This window comes from Lagenorhynchus albirostris, chromosome 17 (assembly GCF_949774975.1).
Source record: "Lagenorhynchus albirostris chromosome 17, mLagAlb1.1, whole genome shotgun sequence".
NCBI classification, from domain to species: Eukaryota; Metazoa; Chordata; class Mammalia; order Artiodactyla; family Delphinidae; genus Lagenorhynchus; species Lagenorhynchus albirostris.
In genome coordinates, this window is record NC_083111.1 from 3081764 (window position 1) to 3104084 (window position 22321).

At 43.4% G+C, this 22321-nt stretch overlaps 1 protein-coding gene across 4 annotated transcripts in view; it reads right to left on the reverse strand.

Annotated features, from left to right (window-relative positions):
- Positions 1-22321, reverse strand: part of ATP6V1H (ATPase H+ transporting V1 subunit H) — a 63782-nt gene that overhangs the window by 28299 nt on the left and 13162 nt on the right. For all 4 annotated transcript variants that reach the window (XM_060127836.1, XM_060127835.1, XM_060127834.1 and 1 more), the window contains 5 exons: positions 21480-21593; positions 18663-18767; positions 15559-15612; positions 5562-5659; positions 601-793 (listed from right to left, as the gene is read on the reverse strand). In XM_060127836.1, coding sequence (XP_059983819.1) covers positions 601-793; positions 5562-5659; positions 15559-15612; positions 18663-18767; positions 21480-21593 — 564 coding nt within the window. The remainder of the gene's footprint in view (positions 1-600; positions 794-5561; positions 5660-15558; positions 15613-18662; positions 18768-21479; positions 21594-22321) is intronic.

The following is a 22321-nucleotide window of genomic DNA, read 5'->3' on the forward strand; positions in this document are numbered from 1 at the left end:
AAAGAATGCTGAAGATCTAGTACAGGAAAATGAAAACACATTTAGTATATATTGTTAAGAATAAAGTTATAGAACAGTATTTATAGCCTGACACCACTCTTATTTTTAAATACAAAACAAAATTAGACACCTATTTATATATTTATCTCTATTTGCTTAGAAAAATCTGAAAGATGTTAGTGACTATATTTGGCAAATGTGGTGTCTACGCCATTTACGGTTTTGCAATACATCTGCACAACCTTTTATTTTTGATTTGTTGTTGTTTGTTTAAAGAAAGCGTAAGAACAAACAATGGTTAAAAACACAAATTCTAAAGCCAATAGCTTGGATTTGTAGGTCTACCATCTCCCAGCCACTCTTACGTGTCATCCACTTAGATGGCTTCCCCCCACTGTCCACTCCCCCTGCCATGAGTACAAACTGGGATATTTTACTCCAAACTCACCAAGATGCCACAGTTCCATAACTACATGGAGAACAAGCAACTTTTTCCCACCTGCTAAAAGCCCTGAAATATACTCCACAGTAAAAAAAAAATGCCTTACACACACACACACACACACACACACACACACACACACACACACAAACACGTACCCGGAATGCTGCAAGAATGATTCTTGTCACTTTCTCTTTGACCGATTCTTGCAGGATGTCAGACAGAACAGGAATGATGTTGTAGCGTCGCAGGTGTTCACACATCTGAGGACTGAACGCCAGGAGCCATATAGAAAAAATCATCTGATACTGGAGCTGAAAGCCACACTTGTTACTCAGAACTCCCATGATGCTGAAAAGGAACACACGTTGAGAAAACATTTAACACGACAGCACAACAGGAGAGAAGAAATAACTGATTGTTCTTTTGCGCTGATGGATCAGTCTCTCTGAATCACGTCCTCTCTTTTTCCCCCCGAAGGAACGAGCAAGCCAGACCCCTGCTCACAGAGGGCCAGTCCTGCACGGCGTCACGTAAGCCTCTCTCCAGAGTCTCAAGGACACCACCACCCTCGCTGCAGGGAGCACGGCCCACAGAGGGAACAGTAGGAGGACCCTGACGGATATTCAAGAAGTAAAAGCCTCAGGACATGGTGACACAGCGGATGCACATCTCAGTGAAGCCAGACGGTATAATCAAGATTTTCAGTCTGGACTGAAAGATCCAAGAGGATCATTTAGAGCTTTAAAAACATGTAGGAAACTCGACAGAGAAAACAGGAAATGAGTTTGGAAAAAGCCTTTCATGAGTCTGAATTTGACACACAGCCAATCATCAAATTTGGGGTCAGAACCTCAGAAGCTTCTAGTTCAGCCTCCCGTCTTACTGTTAAGGAAACTGGGAAAGCGGTGTGAAAATGACAGGTTACACCAAGGAAAGCGCTAAGGAAATTTCCCTGGGGCACGCCTGCATTCACACAAGGGACAGAAACCATCAAATCAGACGGTTAAACAGCGACCAGAGGGGTTAAAGAGAACTCAAAACCCACAGAATGTACAACGCAGAGCGAGCGCTAATGTAAACTTAGTCAGTAAGGACATATCACTATTGGTTCATCAACTGAAACAAAGGTATCACACTAACACCAGCTGCTAGTAACAGGGAAGACCGTGGGAGCACAGGCACATACGGGCACTCTCTGTGCTTCCAATTGTTCTGTAAACCTAAAACTGCTCTAAAAAATAAAAGTCTATTAACAAAATTGAATACATTTTAAATCTAATTTTGCGATTGACAACTACTAACTTAGTGGAAGGCTTATATTTGTGCCATTTCCCCATTTTTGTCATTTGTATACACTTATAAATTCGCTGAATTGCCCTTAATGTTCTCATGCATGATTTCTCCCTTGAACCTGTTCTACTTTTGGTTGGTACGTAAAGCCTGCTTTTATTTAATATTGATGTCAGCATTCAACAGCGGTCAAAGCACAGCATTTCACACTGTCAGCACCCTGGTACCTGGCTCCCTTTGCGCTCTGTCTGTTCCACTTGTTAAGGTCAGCCTGCTACACTCTGGGATGCTGGGGCTGACAATTCGCTTTCCGCGTTCCCCATTTCCGCTTCCCCCGCTGGCTCGGCGACAGGAGGTGCTCGCGGCTGACTCAGGGATGGAGGAAGAAGGGACCTCTCCTGTCGACCTCCTGTTCCTGCCAGCAGCACTTCGGCACGCTTCTTCACCCGCGGCAGTGTCTGAATTCATCCTGCACGGGCTCTGGCAGAACGAGCGTCCCTGCACCCTCGAGACACTAGCACCCGCCGTCTGGGTCCCCGACCTCGAGGGTGGGGACCCAGCCCCAGCTGAGCTGTACTGTCCCCTCCAGGCCTGAACTTCACTTCATACAGCCCCTCCTGCAGCCCGTGAATCCTGGCAAGTCCAACCTCTTACCCTTTGCTGCCCGCTTTAGGGGTAGTAGGATCTCTGACACTTGAGAGTCCCTTTATTTACCTGTTTTCAGAAACCCAGTTCACAAATTTATACCTAGTTTATACCTAGGGAGAATTTAATTTCTTCACATTAAATTCTCTCTGTTAAAAGGAAAATTTTTTAACGATGAGAGGGGCGAAGGAGAGTTCAAGGCCAATACACTGGTGCTGAGATCCAGACGGAAGGTCTCAAGGGGAGGCGTGCTCAGCGATGCGGACACCGCAGAGAAGCTGAACAGAGTAAAAGTGTGCCCACGACAGACGGGATTCTATTGCAGAGACAAGGTAGTCTTCTATACCCAGATATCAACCACAGAAACGCCCTAATGAAGCAAAATAAGGCCCCTGTTCACTGGAATAAGGCAGGGATTCCCTTAGGGCAAGAACCCAACTCTGAATCCAGTGAGGCAGGAAGAGCGAGCTAAGGGGGACAAAGGACACAAAGGCCCAACAGAAACCCAAACACGGTCATTTAACAAGTATCTGTTGAGGGTGTATGCGGCAGGTACAGTGCAAGGCACAGGGATAAAATGGGCAAAAACAAGACACTGTCCACGTTCCTTCAGAGCCCAGTGCAGGGGGAGGGAGGATTCCCAGAGGCCGTGGCCCTCGAGCTGGGCCTGAAGAACCAGCGGGTGCTAATTACCATGTAGGTCTCTGCTCTCCCTCGCAAACTGCTGAGTTTAGTGTTACTTTTAAAGTCACTGTAAAAGTTACTAAAAGATGCTGTGGCATCCTATGTGCTACCTTTGTTAGGTGTTTCATACTTTCCAGCTAGGCTGTATATCTCTTAAAGGAAAGGACCACATATGTTTCCTTTACTCCCCGTAATATATGGTATAACATCACGCAGAGAGCGCAAAAAACACAAACTGTCAAATCCAAAATCAGAAAGGAGGTTAAGGTCCATGACGCCAAAATAACTATTTTGTGCTCTGCTTTTTTAATTAAGATTCTTCTTTTTAAATCATGCCAATGCAGGGACTAGGGAGACAAACAGCCGACCACTGGCTGACATGCACACTTCCTGCTGTTCGTCAGACCCATGGGCCCCTCGCACCTCACCATGCAATATGTATTTTTTTAATCTTACCTTTCATTTATACACTACTTTATACTTTCAAAATACTTCAAATGTCAGGATATAAATGTTCATAAATGGCCGCTGGATTTGGGGAAGCAACTACCCCAGCAAAAGCCCCCTTTTAGCTCCAGTATTTAAAAAATCAGTGCTAATCTTCAGACTTCCTAGTGAAGTCAAAGCATACTCTTGGTCTTACACAGGCCCAGAAACATTCAGAAAGAGTGTGTGTCATTCGTGTAACCAAGAAGGAAAGAAAGGAAACTATGCAGAGAGAAAAAGGTCCTGGGGTCTTAAACCATCAGTCCTCTTCCACTCTCCTCAAACAGGCTATGCTTACAATTTTTTCTCCTCTCAGGATCCCTGCTTGTGATTTGAGGAGCACCATAAAGGAAAAAAAGAAAACTTTCAACCCTAAACAAAAGAAATGGCAGAGTAAAAAGTACGTGTTTTCTTTCTAAAAAAGTGAAAAAAGGGGCTTCCCTCGTGGCGCAGTGGTTGAGAGTCTGCCTGCTAATGCAGGGGACATGGGTTCAAGCCCTGGTCTGGGAGGATCCCACATGCCACGAAGCAACTAGGCCCGTGAGGCACAACTACTGAGCCTGCGTGTCTGGAGCCTATGCTCCGCAACAAAAGAGGCCGCGATAGTGACAGGCCCGCGCACCTCGATGAAGAGTGGCCCCCGCTTGCCACAACTAGAGAAAGCCCTCGCACAGAAACGAAGACCCAACACAGCCAAAATAAATTAATTAATTAATGTCAGATGCAGGCTTGTGACATCCTCTGTCACATAGGGGAGGACGTAAGTCAGGCACAGCAGATAAGCAAAGCTTTCACTTTAAAAAAAAAAAGTGAAAAAATTCCATGACTTTTCCAAATTGCCCTACTCTCAGCAAATTAACATATTCTGCCTTTATTAATGCCTGTTCTCAACCTAAAAGTCTCTGTATGAATTTGATTACTACTAACCTTGTTAGTGGGCATTACCATATCAAAGTGTGTAGGTTGAACATGGAATATTCTAGATTGTATTTATGCCTGCTCTTGTTGCTAAACTGAATAGTTAATACCGCTTACCATCCTCCAAAATATTAGTGCCAACAATATTTTGAACGGCAGCATTTCGTTAGCCTCGGTCCACTGGACCAAATTCTAGTATTTAAGTTTATTTTTTGATAAATTATAACTATTTGTATAAACTGCTGTTTCATGACATTTATTCTCTCTTATAGGTCTTCCAAAGAACAAAAAAGAAAATCTATTTTTTGTTTAATAGAATAAATTCAATTTATCTTGCAATTACAATACAGGTCCATTGGACCTACTTATAAACCTAAGATACACTATGTGATCTTGGTGAGTTTGTTAACTATAATTTGAAGAATCACACTATTTCATCATCCTAGATCTTATTTCATCATTATTTATCCATTATTCTCAACTATGCTAATAAATATTAAAGACTAAATTATAAGAAAATTGGAGAATGACGGAATCACCTAGGAAGACGATATAATAGCGAAAGAAATAATTAACCTTTCTTATTGTATTGCCCAAAATATTGCATCACTTTTAAGAAAGTAAAAAGACTGGAAACACCATCTGTGCAGTCCACCTTTAAGTGTCTGTGCGGAAAAGAGTTAACATCATGGTCCGGAGACAGCTATCCTCAGAAAGGGCTGCCTGCAAAGCTGGCCCTTGGCTGACTTGAGGGAATTTGACTGGTAATCCGTTCCCTACACGGAAACCAAAGTTCTCCGAAATGACAGGGAAAACTAAACTGTGTGCACAAACAAGATGCTTGTGCTTGTGGTGAGCGCCTGCTCTCCTGCTGGAGCCTGGAACGTTCCATACGAGGTAGAGGGAGCCGACGTGACACATCTCCAGGGAAACCGGGGGCCCTGAGTCGCTAGAGTCTCCTGCACAGAAACCTCACACAAGACATTTTTTTAACAAACCTTCTTTTAGATGATTAAATGTATTCATTTCTTTGAAATTGTCAAGGAGAGATGCTTTTAAATGTTACTCCACAGTCAAAATAAAGGGCGCTCACCAGTTCACCCCGTCTGCTTCCACCCAGGCAAAGCGGTACTCGTTGACTCGGAGCATCAGCTGCAGACACCCGGCCACACACTGCACGTACTGAGAGCTCTGTGCAGGGAGAAGCACAGCGTTTAAAACTGGAAAGCACTTCAAGTCACAAGGTCATGCAGATACCAAATTCTGGAGTGGTTTTTACTAGAGTTTCTTATCATCTGAAAAGTCTAGAAGTCTCAAATATTTCTTCAAAAGTCAATCCTTGTTGCTCTTCTCTCGTCCTCCTAGAAACGAAGCCGACTTCTTTTGCCATTTAAGCCTACACAGCTCAAGCCCACTGAACACACCCAGTCAGGGAAATCAAGGAACAAAGTAATTATGCCTTTGATATGGTTTGATAAACAGCTTATTATCTTGCAATGTTTCACTTAGCCCTGAATAGAGGCACGATACAGAGAATACTGCTCTTCATAATTACACAAGTATCAAAGAACAACAATAAAATGAAAGACACAGAAGTGTATGCTTTGAGACAGACCCATATCTGAGTGACCGTGAGCAAGTGTCCGAACCTTGTCAATGCTCCATTTCTTCACCCTTAATGAGGATCATGCCCCCAAGCACCCTGAGAGGGTCCTCTTAGGATTAAGTAAAGTAATTCATTTAGCACAGAGCTAGACATGTCACAGAAACTCAACAAATAAGAACTTAAAAAAAAAGAAGTCTACTTAAACACATAAGAAGTCTACTTAAACACTTGAAAAAGACTGATTTTTTTTTTAAACTATCAGTTCAACAGGCACTATGTTAGAGAAATTGAGGTTAAGTCTGAAGCTTGAAATAAAGAGAACAAACATCCCCAAGAAGCTGCTCGCTCCTCCATGTTAGGAAAGCTGGTAGTGACACCTGGCCTGGGCGCCTCCCTAAATACCTACCATGAGCCCTACATCTATAAGAAATGGAGGGACAGCCTTAAAGAACACGCTAACAAAAAGAAAGAAAGGAGAGGATCGTGGATGTCATATAAATTCACAAAACCTAATATACATGATGCCACTTCAGCTCCATGTTTTAACTTAAACTAAGTTTGCTAAAACCTAACACTTCAAAGAATTCCAGGCATTCAAATACAAAAACACTATGATATATTTGGAGGAATAATCAAAGTTATCATGAAAAGGTTATCTTAGATTTTACCTAGAAAGGAGTGAACACAGTTGCCCAAAAGCACACTATATCCAGTCACTTAATTTGCCTGAAAACTCAAAACATTCACAGAAATTAATGACCAAAAAAAAGTGAATTTTCAGCTCGAAAACTATCTTCCATAATGGGAAAAATATATATATGTATTTTTCCAATTAGGTCAGCAGCTAAGTAACCCTTTGTGCAAAGGAGAATTCCATCTTCCTTGTTTAGAGAGAGCCTAAGCAAGGTTTCTACAATAATGAATAAAAGACAGCCTAGGGCACTCTCTCCTCTTCCACTTATCATCGATTTCCTCTCAACACGAGAATTTCTTGGTTCACTGTTAAGTCTTTTTCTTGTCTGTGTCCACTTACCCTACTATGTTGAAATACATGACACATTTAAAAAATGGATTCTTCGTTGCTAGTTACAGCTTCAGGACTCACATATAAATGAGTATATAAAAGATGCTGCTTCAGCACTGTTTACAATAGCCAGGACATGGAAGCAACCTAAGTGTCCATCGACAGACGAATGGATAAAGAAGATGTGGCACATATATACAATGGAATATTACTCAGCCATAAAAAGAAATGAAATTGAGTTATTTGTAGTGATGGACCTGGAGTCTGTCATACAGAGTGAAGTAAGTCAGAAGAGAAAAACAAATACTGAATGCTAACACATATGTATATGGAATCTTAAAAAAAAAAAAAAGGTTCTCAAGAACCTAGGGGCAGGACAGGAATAAAGATGCAGACATAGAGAATGGACTTGAGGACATGGGGAGGGGGAAGGGTAAGCTGGGACGAAGTGAGAGAGTGGCATGGACGTATATACACTACCAAATGTAAAACAGATAGCTAGTGGGAAGCAGCCGCATGGCACAGGGAGATCAGCTCGGTGCTTTGTGACCGCCTGGAGGGGTGGGATAAGGAGGGTGGGAGGGAGGGAGACGCAAGAGGGAGGAGATATGAGCATAGATGTATACATATAGCTGATTCACTTTGTTATAAAGCAGAAACTAACACACCACTGCAAAGCAATTATACTCCAATAAAGATCTATTAAAAAATTTTAAAAAGATGCTGCTTCTAATGGTACTGATGAACCTAGCTGCAGGGCAGAAATAAAGAGGTAGACACAGAAAATGGACTTGAGGACTTGGGGTGGGAGGGGGAAGCTGGGGCGAAGTGCGAGTAGCATCGCCATATACACACTACCGAATGTAAAATAGGTAGCTAGTGGGAAGCAGCCGCGTAGCACAGGGAGATCAGCTGGTGCTTTGTGACCACCTAGAGGGGTGGGATAGGGAGGGTGGGAGGGAGGCTCAGGAGGGAGGGGATATGGGGACATGTGTGTGCATATGGCCGATTCGCTTTGTTGTGCAACAGAAACTAACACGGGATTGTGAAGCAACTGTACTCCAATAAAGATATATTAAAAAATTTTATAAAGATGCTGCTTCTAAAACTTCACTCTCTCCTGTGATGCACCATGAGGCAGTCCAATTCCAGTCCAGAAATTATTTTCAAAGTACACAGTGAAGGCAACACTGATAAATGACTGAGGTACTGCCTTCAATTAAAGTAAATTGTATCACTGCCTTACCTTTCTCTCACATGTTAGTCTCATGTACAAAGTTATTCAATGTTAGTCTCATGTACAAAGTTATTCAATGGTTTTTTTTAGAAGAAAATAGTCAGCCTTCAATCAACCCAGCGAGCCACCGACTCTTCCCCCACACAGAGGTCATTCAAACACTGCTGGAGAAGACTGCACAGCCACGCAGAGCCATCAGGAAGCTCTGCTCTCGCCGCCACCCCCAGAGCCACGCTCACACCTTCACCTCTACCCTCCTGTCCCGCTCTCTTCCCTCACCTCAGCTCTGAGAGAAAAAACGGAGACCATCAGCTAGTGAGTCACTGAGCTGCCAACATCGCGCCCCCAACTGAACTTCCCTGACGGCCCTTCTCACCTCCCTCTCGCCGAGCAGAGGCAGACAGCTCTTCCTGTCCAGGACCCACGGCCCCAGCAAGGTCTGTGTCCCACTCCTCCCACACAGCATCGCATCAGTCCGACCCCTCCCTGTAGCTCCGATCTGTTTGACAGGTTTCCTCTCCTCAGCCCCTAAATATACTCAATCTTTCCCGTCTTAAAATTATCCCTAAACCTTGTACCAATCTCAGCATCTTTCCTCCTCCCAACGCATGAAGTTTTCTTGACAGAATTATCACCAGGTTCTTACCTCTCTGATACCTTATCAATCCACCAACATGGCAAATGCCAGGACCAGCAGTGACCTTAAAGTGCCAGGTCCAACAGTTACTCTCCCCCAGAGAACCAGACCTCTACCTCCAGCTGCTTCCGGGAAAGCTCTCGCCCCTCCTTTCTCCAGCTGAACTGACTCACAGCTCCAATGTTAACTCCACCACCATGAAAGAAAGGCAGTAATGTAGCCTAACAGTTACGAACAAAGGCTCTGGAACCAGCCTGCCAGGCTCAGCCACTTCCAAGCCGTGTGCCCCTGAATGAGCCTCCCACCTATAAAATGGGGTAACAGGGCACATCCCATGGGGTGTGGGGATAATCTCATTAGCTAATATATGACAGACTGGGCTGAGAACCAGCTACAATGTGTACTCTCAAACACACAAACCTCCCTGGTAGAGAAAAACTAACTTTACTTCTCAACACATTAAGAGAACATCATTAGATAAATTTTCTAATATTGCTGAAAATGCAAATTCTCCTATATTATGGTGGAAAAATCACATAAGGAAAACAGCAACTGACAGAATTCACCTTCCTGGTGAAGAGGGTCTCCCAGATCCATATCCTGCAGAATTACAAAGTAATTCAAGAAGTGAGGAATTACAAAGCAAGTAGGCGACGAAAGGTAAACATAGAAACTGCAGCCACGTTGCACCAAAGTCAAACTCGTGCTATAACGATGTTAACAGACCAGTTTTCAATATCTATCTCCATAATGCTGGGATTTAAGTACAAACTAAATGAGAAAAAGTAAAGATAATATTCCTCTAAATTTTGGAATCAAGGGTGCTTAAAAAAAAAAAAAAGACGTCTGCAGTGCAGAGAAGAGCACCTGTCTCAGACGCAGTGGAAACACACGTGTGCCCAGTGGTATCAGTGAAGCACAAAGCTGAGTTTGTAGAACACACCATCGACCAAAATAAACCCCAGAAGCCAGTTGTACATGAAATCCTCCAGGACTGGTGATTAACCAATCCCAAAAGTACTCAATGTGTCATGACTATTAAATGAATCTTTTCTCATAGAACTAAAAAGTGAGTGTGCACATCTTATGTGTGGAACAACTGGAACTCTCCTACTTTGCTGGCGACGTGTAAACTGGTTTAGAAAAGTGACTGGACTGCTGGACCTAAATTCACATGTAACCTGTACCCCAGCAACTCCATTCTAGAAGTGCTCCAGGAGTAAGTGGTTACATCTACCAAAGGCCATGTACAAGGATGTTCATAGCAAGATACTCACAACAGCCAAGAACCAGAACTAACTCAAATGTCCATCAATAAGAGTATGGATAATATACATTTAATATATTACTACACGGCAATAAAGAGATGAACTACTGCCAAGTGCAACGTGAGTGACTCTCACTGACACAATACTGCACAAGAATTCGGACACACAAGAGTTCACACTGTGTATGATTCCACTTTTATGGAGTTCAAGGTCAGGCAAAACTAATGCATGATAACGAAAACCTTTGTGGGAGCCGAGGCGAAGGAAAGTATTGAGTAGGACACATGATGTACAAATGCATTCAGCTGAACATTTAAAAATCTGTCTATTTTACTCTATGTAAGCTGTAGGGGAACAAAATTTGCCACTTTAAATGGGTCCCTTTGGCATGAGGATTCTTTTAGGGTGGTTATTTTTTTGAAAGCAGAGGATTCAAGAAGTCTGTCTTTGTACCTGCCCCTTAACTGCCTAAAGAACTCAGACAAAGGCCCTGGTCCAGGAAGGGCACTGTCACCGGAGATCTACAAAGAACATCGGTCGGCGCTGGGAGGAGCTGCACAGGGCCGGGAGACCAGAGTCCTCTGTGTGTCCCACTGTCCCTGGGGGCCCAGCAAGCATCTGTCACCAAACATCTGCTTTCCCACCTCCGTGTGAACTGCCTTCTCCCCGCTGAAGTCACCCCCCCCGCACCCCTTCTCCTCTCAGGCGCCACATCTGCGGCCTCATATTACGGGGCCCCTGTACATACGTAATTACATCTGGTTTTCTCCTGTTAATCTGTCTCACGTCAATTTAATTCTTTGGCCAGACAGAAGAACCCAGAAGGAGCAGAGCATAATTTTTTCCTCCCCAACGAAGTTGTGACATAAAAATAAGTGACCAAAGAAAGGAAGGGAGGCAAAGAGGGAGAGAGGTTTTGTCAGTCTGAAGTTCTGCCAATTTACCTTTGGCAAATCACTTTAAACTCTTCAAAATTGTTGTCTCATCAATAAAGGAAAGCAATACCAGCCCAATTTTTAAAAAACAGCCTTAAATTAAAAAACAAAACAAAAACAAAAACCTCTGCTACTCAAATCTGAACTCACATCAGTTAAACACAAAACAACTGTAAGGTACATTACCATCATTATTATTCTTGTCGTTATTATTACTTCATATTCAGGAACTAAAACAAATATAGTGCAAGAATTCTCTTGAAGTTGGCTTATTAAGAGAGACCCTCTAGTCAATACTCATAAAATACCTATATTAAATTAATACCTAAATTAACTTAAGATAATTTCATCTTAGACTTAAGTCTTAACCAAGAAAGTAATTTCACTGTTAATTTACAAATTTATAAATCTCCTTCAAGTACTACTTTCAATCTAATTTTCTTAGGCGTATAATTTAATTACATGACTACTGGGATTCTTTATTGTAGGAAAAATTATTGCAGACTTAAGAAATATGATTTACTTTATAAATCACTGCTTTGTATGCAACTTCCAAGAACACATCCAATGTACAATATTAGATTATCTTATTATTGTTATTGATGCTATAGTTTGAAAATGATATGTAAAAGAAAGTCTGGTACTGAAATACTTTACCATTTAATTTTCCTTTGCATTGCCAGAATATATGCAATCCTTCCAAATATCTGATCAGAAAGGCAAAACTGACAGGTGCTTATCTGTTCTCCTTTTCTTAACATTTATTCTTCGCATATATTTTAATGATCCATAATGTTTAAAACGTACTAATCTTGTGATAAGAGGATACAATGAAGGTCACCCAAACATTGCTGCAGGTGACGAGCAAATGCTCTGGAAACCAGCACCAAGACATGTAATTGACTGTGAACGTCTCTGGGTCCTCACAGACTTTACAAATCACAGGATAGAGGGGACCAGAGTTAAACAAGAGGCCTGCACTCTGCGAACTCCTGACGCAGCCCCTCATGTCTGCTACTCGGGTAGCACTTTTGATACACTTATGCACAAACAGTGAAGAACCAAATCGTTAAAGTCCTCCAACTCTTCTGAAAGACTGAAAAGTCTTAAATTAAAAACAGAGCCTTAAAAATTCAAAGCGGTAACACTACAGTGCTTCACATTAACAAGGATATTAGAACTGTCAGAGAAAACAATTTAAAGAATGTGGCCAAAAGCCAAAAAAGCTAAGCTTTTTTTTTTCCCCTTTCATTCTAAAATGCTGTTATTACATGCTAAAACATGGATGAATCCTGAAAACATACGCTAAGTGAGAGAAGCCGGTCACGGATGACCACATATTACATGACTTGTGTACAGAGAGTGGCCAGAAGAGGTGAATGCAGAGACGGAAAGTGAGTGAGGGGTTGCCAGAGTTTAGGCGAGGGGGTTAGGAACGGGGGTGACTGTTTCGGTGGACATGGTTTCTTTCTGGGGTGTGGAAAGTGCTACAAAATCAGATGGTGGCAATGGTTGCCCAACTCTGTAAATATACTAAAACCAATAGCAAATGGAAAGCTTTTATGGTATGAGAAACAGATTTCAATAAAGCTGTAAACAAACAAACCAAAAAGCCTACAAAAAACTGCAAGTTAACTTGCTCGCTCACACGTGCCAGGTTTCCAGGTGGTCAAGAGCCACGTGGGGCTACCAGGGTGGACACCGCAGATATAAAGAACGCTGCCATCACCCCGGAGAGTTCTACTGGACAGAACTGCTCCAGAACATTAAAAGGCAAGATAAAATGAGCAATATGGAGAACCTGGCAACTTACGTTACTTACTACCAACGAAACCATGTCCATCCAGCAATAAGTGCGGCCGGACCTGGTCTACAACAGAGAACAGGACGCGCGAGTGGAGAGTTACCACGGTCCCCTGCGCACAGGTATGAAAGAGGCTGGAGAGAGGGAAAAGAATGCCCAGATTCTCCTGACTCCTCCAAAGGCTGGGAGAGATCACGGTGTTCCTCTTTTTGTCAGGGCAGCGGCCCAGCAATCAACATCTAAGCCTGGGCGACGTCCTCGGAAAAGTAGAAGATTGATAATGCCCCGTGCAAGAGCCAACAAAGAACTGAACGGACGGCTGAAGGTAAGTTAGGGTAAGTACATGTCATGTGACGGAGTTTATTATTTTTACATTTAGGTAAAAACAACACAAATCATTTTCAGAAAATTTCATTTATATAATGTCATTTAAATAAAAATGTCTGTAATGATCCACTCGTAACTTATGATGATGCCTCTGTGCCATTTTAAAAGTCAAGACTGTTGCATCCTGCTAATTTCTCATTTTGCTGTGTAAAGCTCTGTTCTGTTTGTTTTATACTGACATCAAGTGGCAACAGCACAGAATGCGGTTTACCAAACCTTTTCTATGCTGTCTGGAAACCTAAAGGGGTTTTAAGATAGAACGTCGATATTCTTTACAGGTCTGAGTAGGTGAGGCAACCTGGAGAATGCCTAAAGCTCCCAGTCCAGTCCAGGTGCCTCAGAATCCTCTCAGTAAGGAATTCGTCCCCTTGGGGGTCCTGCCACCGTGAGCGGATGACCTTGGGCAAGCCGGTGTGCCTTTCCAGCCTCACTGCTCATCCCTAAAACGTGGCTTATGGTAAGACCAATGTCAAAGACGGGGTGTGAATATTCAAGGAGATGTAAATGCAAAACGACTAAAACACTGCCAGGCACACAGGAAGAGCTCCATACATACCAGCTACCAATTCTGATCCCCCTACTGAAATACAAGTACCAAAGGAAGAGCTATCACCTCTCTGTCAACTTCTTTAAGTCTCTGCCTTCCAAGCTGTCAGCCTTCTGAGAAGGTAGGAACCTGCAGCAAGAGCCAGGGAGGATGTTCAGGTATGAAGCACTGAAGGGAAGACGGGGCATCAAAAGCCAGCTTTTCTTCACCCAGAATCACCCCTGATGCTAATACCGTTTGGGACGTACGTGTCTGAGTCGACCAGATAAACCACTTTGACTAACCACTGCCAATTCAATAGATCAGCGCTGTTTTTCCCACACGCTGGACAGAAAAGAGCAAAAGAAGAATGTCACGTCGCCAGAGCTCGCACCTCACTGCGTGAGCTCTACTAACTTCCAAACACTTTAATAACCACTTAAGTTTATTCTGAAAACACCTTTTAAAATTTTTACAAATAAGTCTAATTAGACAATTTTTCAAATCAAACAATTTTTCAAAACGGTGGAAAGAAACTCAAGTCATATAAAATAAGGACTCCCAATTTAAACATCTGCTTATGGCTGAATATCTAGACTTCGAACCTACCACCTCCTTCCCCGACCCTGGCCCCAAGACTGCTCACTTAGTTCTATACCCTGTTCTGATTTCAGAAGACGCGTGGCCATTTTCCGGCTTGACACACTCACTGTTTGTCAAGTCCCTCGACCCGTGCCCCAAGAGAAGCCCCACTCCTGGCTTTGAGATGCACTGTGTCGCCCCCTCTAGTCTACGAGCACACACACAGGGGTGTGGCCTGCGGGTTACGGACACGGACCCTGCGTGGCCCCCCACAGCTTCGCTGAGGTCTAGCACAGCCGGTGGGAGACACCATCCTCGGAAGGTGCTTTCCGGTCTCCCAGAGATATTTCCAGCGAAGGAAGCTGGATACGCCTCACCCACCTTTTTAACTCTTCCCCACCTCGCTCTCAGCTGGCGCTAACCACGCCAACCCATACCTGTCCAAATCTATTGGCAATTCTTGAACTGGTCTGAAGACAGCAAAGTTAAACCACTCCCAACCGGGGGGATGACCCTAACCAGGAAAGGAACTGGGGGGACATGATTAGTTTTAACCTTTAACCTTTTGGCTCTACATAAATGTGGGGCAGGATTGGCCTGAAAAAGGGGGAGGGAGAGTCTGGCCACCACGCAGGCCCCCATTAAACCCTGAGCAACTCAGGCAAGTAGTGGGTTTTCGTACCAGTGGGGAACGGAACTGTTTTCAGCTGCCTGGCACAGGGTCCGTGGATCTGTCAGACGTTAGCGTCTGTGAGACAGCTAAAGTGTTAAGAGAGGAGCTCTGGTTACTCACTCGACTTGTGCATCTGAGTCCAGACTTGCTCTGATTCTCAGGCCTGAGATAAAGCCGCCTGAAGAGAAGAGCAACAGGAAGAGGAAGCCCCACATCCACCAGCAGCAGGAAGCAACCGCACGGCCCAGAAAGGCCTACACGCAGCTTTCACACCACCATTAACCCAACCAAATCCACGGATTTACATCCGGGGGACTAGGGAACATCTTCAAAACGTTAAATGTCTGTGACTCAAAATAACTTAAGCTCAGAGTGTTAGGAGGCCAGTGAACGAACAAGGAATGTACTTACATCGCTTGAAGAGACTGTTCCTGTTTCAACAGCGACACCGCTACCACGCAGTTTCTATTACGAAATAAATAACTTATTACTTAGTTTTGTTTTTAATTTTATCCTACTTCATCAGCTTACGAAAGAGAGCTAAGCAAATTTTATCACTGTTTTCCTAATCCTACTGAATGGAGTATCATCAACTAATAAAAAACGTGGGGATGATACAAAATATTCTAAACGTCGTTACACTCTTCCGGATAATATCTTAATCAATAACTTATTTTAAAAGGAACAATAATAAACTGAATACTAAGTTCCAACTACATTTCATAAGTGAAGCGAGTGCAAATTTCCAAGTCTCAGGATTTACTTCCTGAGTCATTTTTCCAATGAGACAACTGTCTTAAGCTGAACTATCTACACTATATTCTGTGGCAAAGCTTTCAAAACAGGTGCCTGATGATGGGAAGATACTACATGGAACTTAAAAAATTAGGTTATCCACGGCAATGCTAACACATTATAATGACAATCAGAACCTCACCTGTTACACAGAAATGACCAAAGAAAATTTAAGGTCGAAAGTCAGAAGCTGAATATGCAAGAGAAAAGTGATAATGAATTTCTGAAAGGAAATTTTTATTTTGTTTTATTCAATAACTTATCCACTAAGTGCCAGGCATGAGCCCCTATAACCCAAGTATAACGGTTAAACTATTGGGAAAAAGGCTCCTAAATGTCTCTATAAAGTCAAAGAACAAAATATCCAAATTGGCACCTAATTCAGACTTTTGAAAGTCTACTTCTATCAGAATCATGAAAATGTGGTCCTTTCTATGAGGGAGAAAACGCTTACGATAGAGAAAAAGAGACCTTGCCGATACAGTGCTACCACGTGGCGTTTAAGCAAAGTAGAAAATAAAAGCCCGAACAAGCCTCTGCTTCATGCCTGTCACTACACCCTGATCAAAGGCTGTGGACAAGTGTCTGCCCACAGCAAGGGTGGTAGCCAGCCAGAGCCCAGCGGAAGCAGTGACCAGACTCTGAGGCACGGCTGGACGGGCCTGAAGCCTCTCCCTGGGGCAGGACGTGCAAAGCAGCAACGCCAGACAGTAACTGAACAAGGCCAAAGACTCGGCGATAAAAAGAGCAAGCGCGCTGGAAAGATACAGGAAGGTCTTTAAGAGCGTCTGTCTCACACCAATTCTAATGAAAAGTGTTCCAGACACTGAAATCTCTACTTCCACTAGTGACCGGAGAAATAGCCCCCCAATTGCTGGACATGGTTACAACCACAGCTAATCATTCTAAAACTAACCAATTATCTGTGAGGCAGAGCATAAATGTTACTCCTACGGGGAAAAGTCTAAGATGAAACAACCCCAAATGTTAGCGGCACACTGCAGCGTGCATTCTTTGCTACCAGATCTCCTTTTATGAGTCCAGCTAGCATAAAGCCTTATTACCACCAGACCATGCCTAACACTAAAGCAGAATGAAGTTTCTTCAAAGGGAGAACTAATCTCAAAAGAGGAAAAAAGAAGGGGAGGGCGGGTTAACTCTTTAACTAAGCGCTCTGATCCCAAATGACACACATGTAGAAATAAATACACCTCATCTTCACATAGTATTTTTCATGTTCTAAGTATCTTCTTTTTGAAATATCTCACAAACTCAGTAAAATCTGCAAAACTTGTGACTCTTGTAAAAGTACTTTTAAAAACTAAGCCCAAAAAAGAGTGTTAAACTGTATGCTGATGACAAAAAATAACTGATTTTGTTCAAGACACTTCAAAATCTCCCTATCCAAACAGAAAAGGTTAGTAGGCTCCCCCCGCAAAAAGGCAGGCAACGATAAGACAAAAAATAAATCGAAGCAAAATGTCATGGTGTCTCTCTCATACTTCAAATTAAAATCTACTAAAATCATAAAGTCACCAGCAACCTAAATTACAACTTTCCAAACCTTCATTTCAAATAGGCCCTTACTTGTCATCTAGCCCTGAGGCCACCAGGCCTCCCAGCACGGCTTCTCCTGGCCCATCCTCCATGTCCCGCCCACACCAAAGCTCGCCCCCTCCTGCCTTTCCTTCCGGATACAGATACGCCGCCCTCCCCACCCAGGTCAGCTCGCTCCTCTCCGCGGCTCGCTCCCTCCAAGCACCCTCACCACCTCTCACTTGGTCACCGGACACCTAAAGGAAAAGCAACCCTCCACTGAGCTGTCAGGAGTGTCCGGCCATCCGCCCTGCGCTGGGGAACCGAGAAGACAAAAGAAAACTCGTCATCTGCCAGCTGTCACCCCGAAAGCTGTCCTCCTCCACGAAGAAACGGGCTCGAGGGCCCTGACAGCAGCGAGACCACAGCAAGCAGGCTTCGTATTTCCCTTTGGGCTTAAATGCAACCCCACAAGGACACGGTGAAATCCTAAGTGGGAGTCACTGAGGGAGACATCCTCTCGGGCTGGAGAGAGCAGCCCCAGGCCACCCAGTGGTGCCTGGGACGGCCTCCTGGCCAGGACTAGAGGCAGGCTGCCTAATGAGCTGTCCCGTGCTGTCTGCAGTCTGAAGCCCTCCTGGCAGCAGCCAGGGCCAGTTTATTTATTGGTGTGACTGGTCAGACAGTTTGGCCTGGGTAAGTGACCAGAGGGCATAAAGGAACCACTGCACACTTTCAAAGAACTCTCCCCAAACCAAGACTCCTGGCACCGATCTGGGTGGTCCAGGGTCCCAGGGCAGAGATGCTCGCCCATCGCACTGTCTCTTCTCCTCTCTCGTGAGCCTCACACGAGTGTACCCTTGGAGTTGTGTGCGTCCTTCCAATCCTCCAACCCGTGTGATCTCGGCAGCCACCTTCCGGGAAGGGAAATCCTCCCTACTTGCTGAAATGCATGAAGGGAAAATCCCGAGTGGCAGAAGAGACAGGAAGCTCTGAGCTGAAGCCAGTTACAGGCAGAAAAGGTGAAGCCCCTACCAGACCTGCAAGGAGCACGGCTGACTCATCAAACTGAGAATGCCTCTTTTTTAACAGAGTTTTTGTAATTTCACATAATTACCATAAATAGCTTTAGAGAACATGGACGTTATGTTCTTTCCAAAGATACTAAGAGGAATGTCTCTTACCTGTGAACTCAGCTGAGTCTTTATCCAATTGAAATAGTAATTTAAGTCACTGCCTTCCATCAATTCTTTTCCCCAAGCTGCTAACTTGGCAATAATTCTTGCTGCCTGAAAAATAAGAAATACATTTGAATATTATCCTGATTCTAAAAATCACACCATAGACCCTAAGAAACAGGACTCATAACCATTTTGCTGCAGGATTTCTTTTAGCACTCAACTCCTCCAAAGATAATAGATATTTCATTTTTAAAAATATTTCTAATATGGTCAAAGGTAGTTTTAAATAGTTCCGTTAACGTGAACCAAAACCAGTTGTGTTTTAAGAATTTCACGATATTCCCTGCATTATTCTGAGTTTCAAAAGTAAGATTAGGATTCATAATAAGACCAGCAAAAATCAAAGAACACAAAAATCCTTCTTTGTGACTTTCACCGAATCAGTTGCCAGAGTTCTGAGCAATGGCTCCAACGAACTGCCAGCCGCTGCCTCGGCCACTCAGGCCCCTGCGAGCTCTCGGTTCCAAACCTGTGTCTCGGTATAAAGTATATCCTGGGTATTGGTATAAAATATATCCTGGGTATTGGACAGTCATCTCTCTCAGTAGAAGCAAACACCCTTTTCTCCTCACTCAAAAACTTCTCAATTTTCTTCAAGCTATAAAATGAATCACGAAGAGAGGGTGGGAGGGAGATGCAAGAGGGAGGAGATACGGGGATAGATGTATACGTATAGCTGATTCACTCTGTTATACAGCAGAAACTAACACCATTGTAAAGCAATTATACTCCAATAAAGATGTTAAAAAAAATGAATCATGAATATTTTTATTAAATAGGCAGTATAAGTGTATTTTATCAAATCATCATGTTGTACACTTTAAATACCTTATAATTTTGTCAATTACACCCCAATAAATCTGGAAATATATAGATATAGATATACCGGGGGAGGGGGGAAAAGCAGTATAAACTACTACTTCTCCACCCACAAACCCAATTTAATAAATATTCTTTGAGTACTTTCTATAAGCAAGTTAGTGTTTCAAAGCTCTCATCATTCAGCAAGAGTTAATCCTAGTAGAGACCGTGAAGGCTGATTAGCTAAGCCAAAAATACACTGAGGTCTGTTCCCAGACTTGCACACAGCGAGCGAGGTGACAGAGGGCAGCGTGTGTCGTGGCACATTCGGGAGCCTGCACCACGGGGGAGGGGGGGCAGAGCCCAGCACCCCGACGCCCTCACTTTGCAGTGACATGCGGTCGTCTTCACGTGCCTCGCTAAGTGAGTTCACAGACACGCTATCTAACTTAAACTGACCTGTCACAAAACAGGTAAGTGACACGAAAGGATCCCTATAAGGAAACTGGAAATTGAAAAGCTGATCAGCAGTGTAAGCACAAGCTAAGGGGCAAAGACAGAGGAACACGAGGCCTGGCGCTTCCTCTCCGAGCACAAGCTCTTCATCAGCACGGGGTAAACCAATGAGCGTCTGACCCTCAAAATGTGAAAGATTAGCCAAAAGTAACTGAAATCATAAAGAAATGGAAACACAGACTTGGCTACACCATGAATAACGATGAATCTTACCCTAAATGTGTATTTGGCCTTTAACACATTTGTCAATTTTATTATAAGACCATCAAAATTAGGAAAATGTTTAAATCATGTTTCCAGACAGTGAAAACAAGCCTCTACACAATTTGAAAGCAGAAAATATATTACTGTTTTTTTTAAAATACTCTTTAAAATAGTTTATTTCATGGGTCATCCTTTTTAATTTCTTTTTACGAATGTTTCATACAATATATGAACATACTAATACATAAATGAATACAGATATATATGGAGAGAAAGAGAAAGCGTGTGCTCAAAACTGTTTCACTGACAGTGGATCTTGCTGCGAAAATGTAGACATCTATGAAATGCAGCCTCAGGAGCGTCCCCTGCAGCCCACAATACGCTAGGAACAGAAAAGGCCTGTACAAGGACTGATTCTCTGATCGTCCTCTCAGACCTGCTCAGTGTTAACACTTCAAAAGATAGGCTTTCAGGCTAAGTTTAAAACAGAAGTGTATCTAAGATATTAAAAAGCAATTAATTAACTACTTAATTAAAATAAAAATTAAACACAACAGCTGCTTCAAAGCAAAATTTAATTTCTATAGTAAAATGCAGTTAATTCTGTCACAGACCACCTAAAGCTGTTTGCACATGGGAATTTACCACACTTTATTTTTAAATTTTTATTTATTTATTTGTTTGTTGTTTGTTTGTTTATGGCTGCGTTGGGTCTTCATTGCTGTGTGCGGGCTTTCTCTAGTTGCGGTGAGCAGGGGCTACTCTTCGTTGAGGTGCGCGAGCTTCTCATTGCAGTGGCTTCTCTTGTTGCGGAGCACGGGCTCTAGGCACACGGGCTTCAGTAGTTGTGGCTTGCGGGCTCTAGAGCATAGGCTCAGTAGTTGTGGCGCATGGGCTTAGCTGCTCCACAGCATGTGGGATCTTCCTGGACTAGGGCTCGAACCCATGTCCCCTGCACTGGCAGGAGGTTTGTAACCACTGCGCCACCAGGGAAGCCCTACCAAAGGCTTTTATCTCAATGAGCTCATCAAATGCTCTACAAACTTGAACTGTGTCAAAGCAACCCTGCCTCCTCTGACCTCCCAACACCCCACATTACTAACATCCAGTAAGGAAGCGCTGCTTTGAAAAGTCAACGTCAGAGCGGTCACTCCTCTGGGTACTGGGACATTACCAAGTCACAACCGGCCCGGGTGCATTTCTTCCCTGAATCAGAAATGTGACCAATTCAAAACTTACCATATGAACAGTAAAGAGATCCTGGCGATTCAACATGGGCAGAAAGTAGGACCAGGCAGTGTTCTTGCTACGTTTAGCATAGTCAAAGAAAATGCTAACGCGCTGGTGATTTTCCTAAAAGAAATAAACATCACTGATCAGAACGCATTTTCCTAAAGAATGTAACGATTATACACTGCTTCTCAGCCTTTCATTTTATGTCCCCCTCAATCCATGTTTTCTCTTTCCAGTCGGTATGAGATTCGTCTCCCTGTTATTATTACAATGGGGCAGGGGGTGACGATGGGGGCATGGGGAGATAGTTTTAAGTAAAATCACCTTTAATTATTATGATTAGTTTAAATCAGGTGAGCCACGATAACAGACCCCCCCCCCGCAGGTGTAGCACCTGAGTTACATCTCTCCTCAGCCTGCCCCTCAGTGCTGTCTGGACACCTCCACCCTCCTTCCACACAAACAAAATCGGGAAGGGCAGGGAGATCCCAATTCAGCTCTCGATGGGAGGACCAGCAGGAAGCACTTCAAGCTACTCACAGACAGGCCAGGGAAACAGGGCATCAGAGAAACCTCGGACATCTGGGTTACCCTTACACACTGTGACAGGAAAATCGGGGCACATAACGACAGCAAAAAACAGCATAGCATACCAGCAGGTAGATCAGAGGAACAATTACTTCTTAGTTGAAACCATGCAAACTCTACCTGTCACTGAAATTTTCTCTGCATATCGCTGGCTGAAATCCACTATCTGGTTCACTAAGTGAACACGGTGGTTAAGTAGCAATATTTGGTAAACAGCACAAATAACCACATAAACAATAATTTTAACTCTCAGATCAACA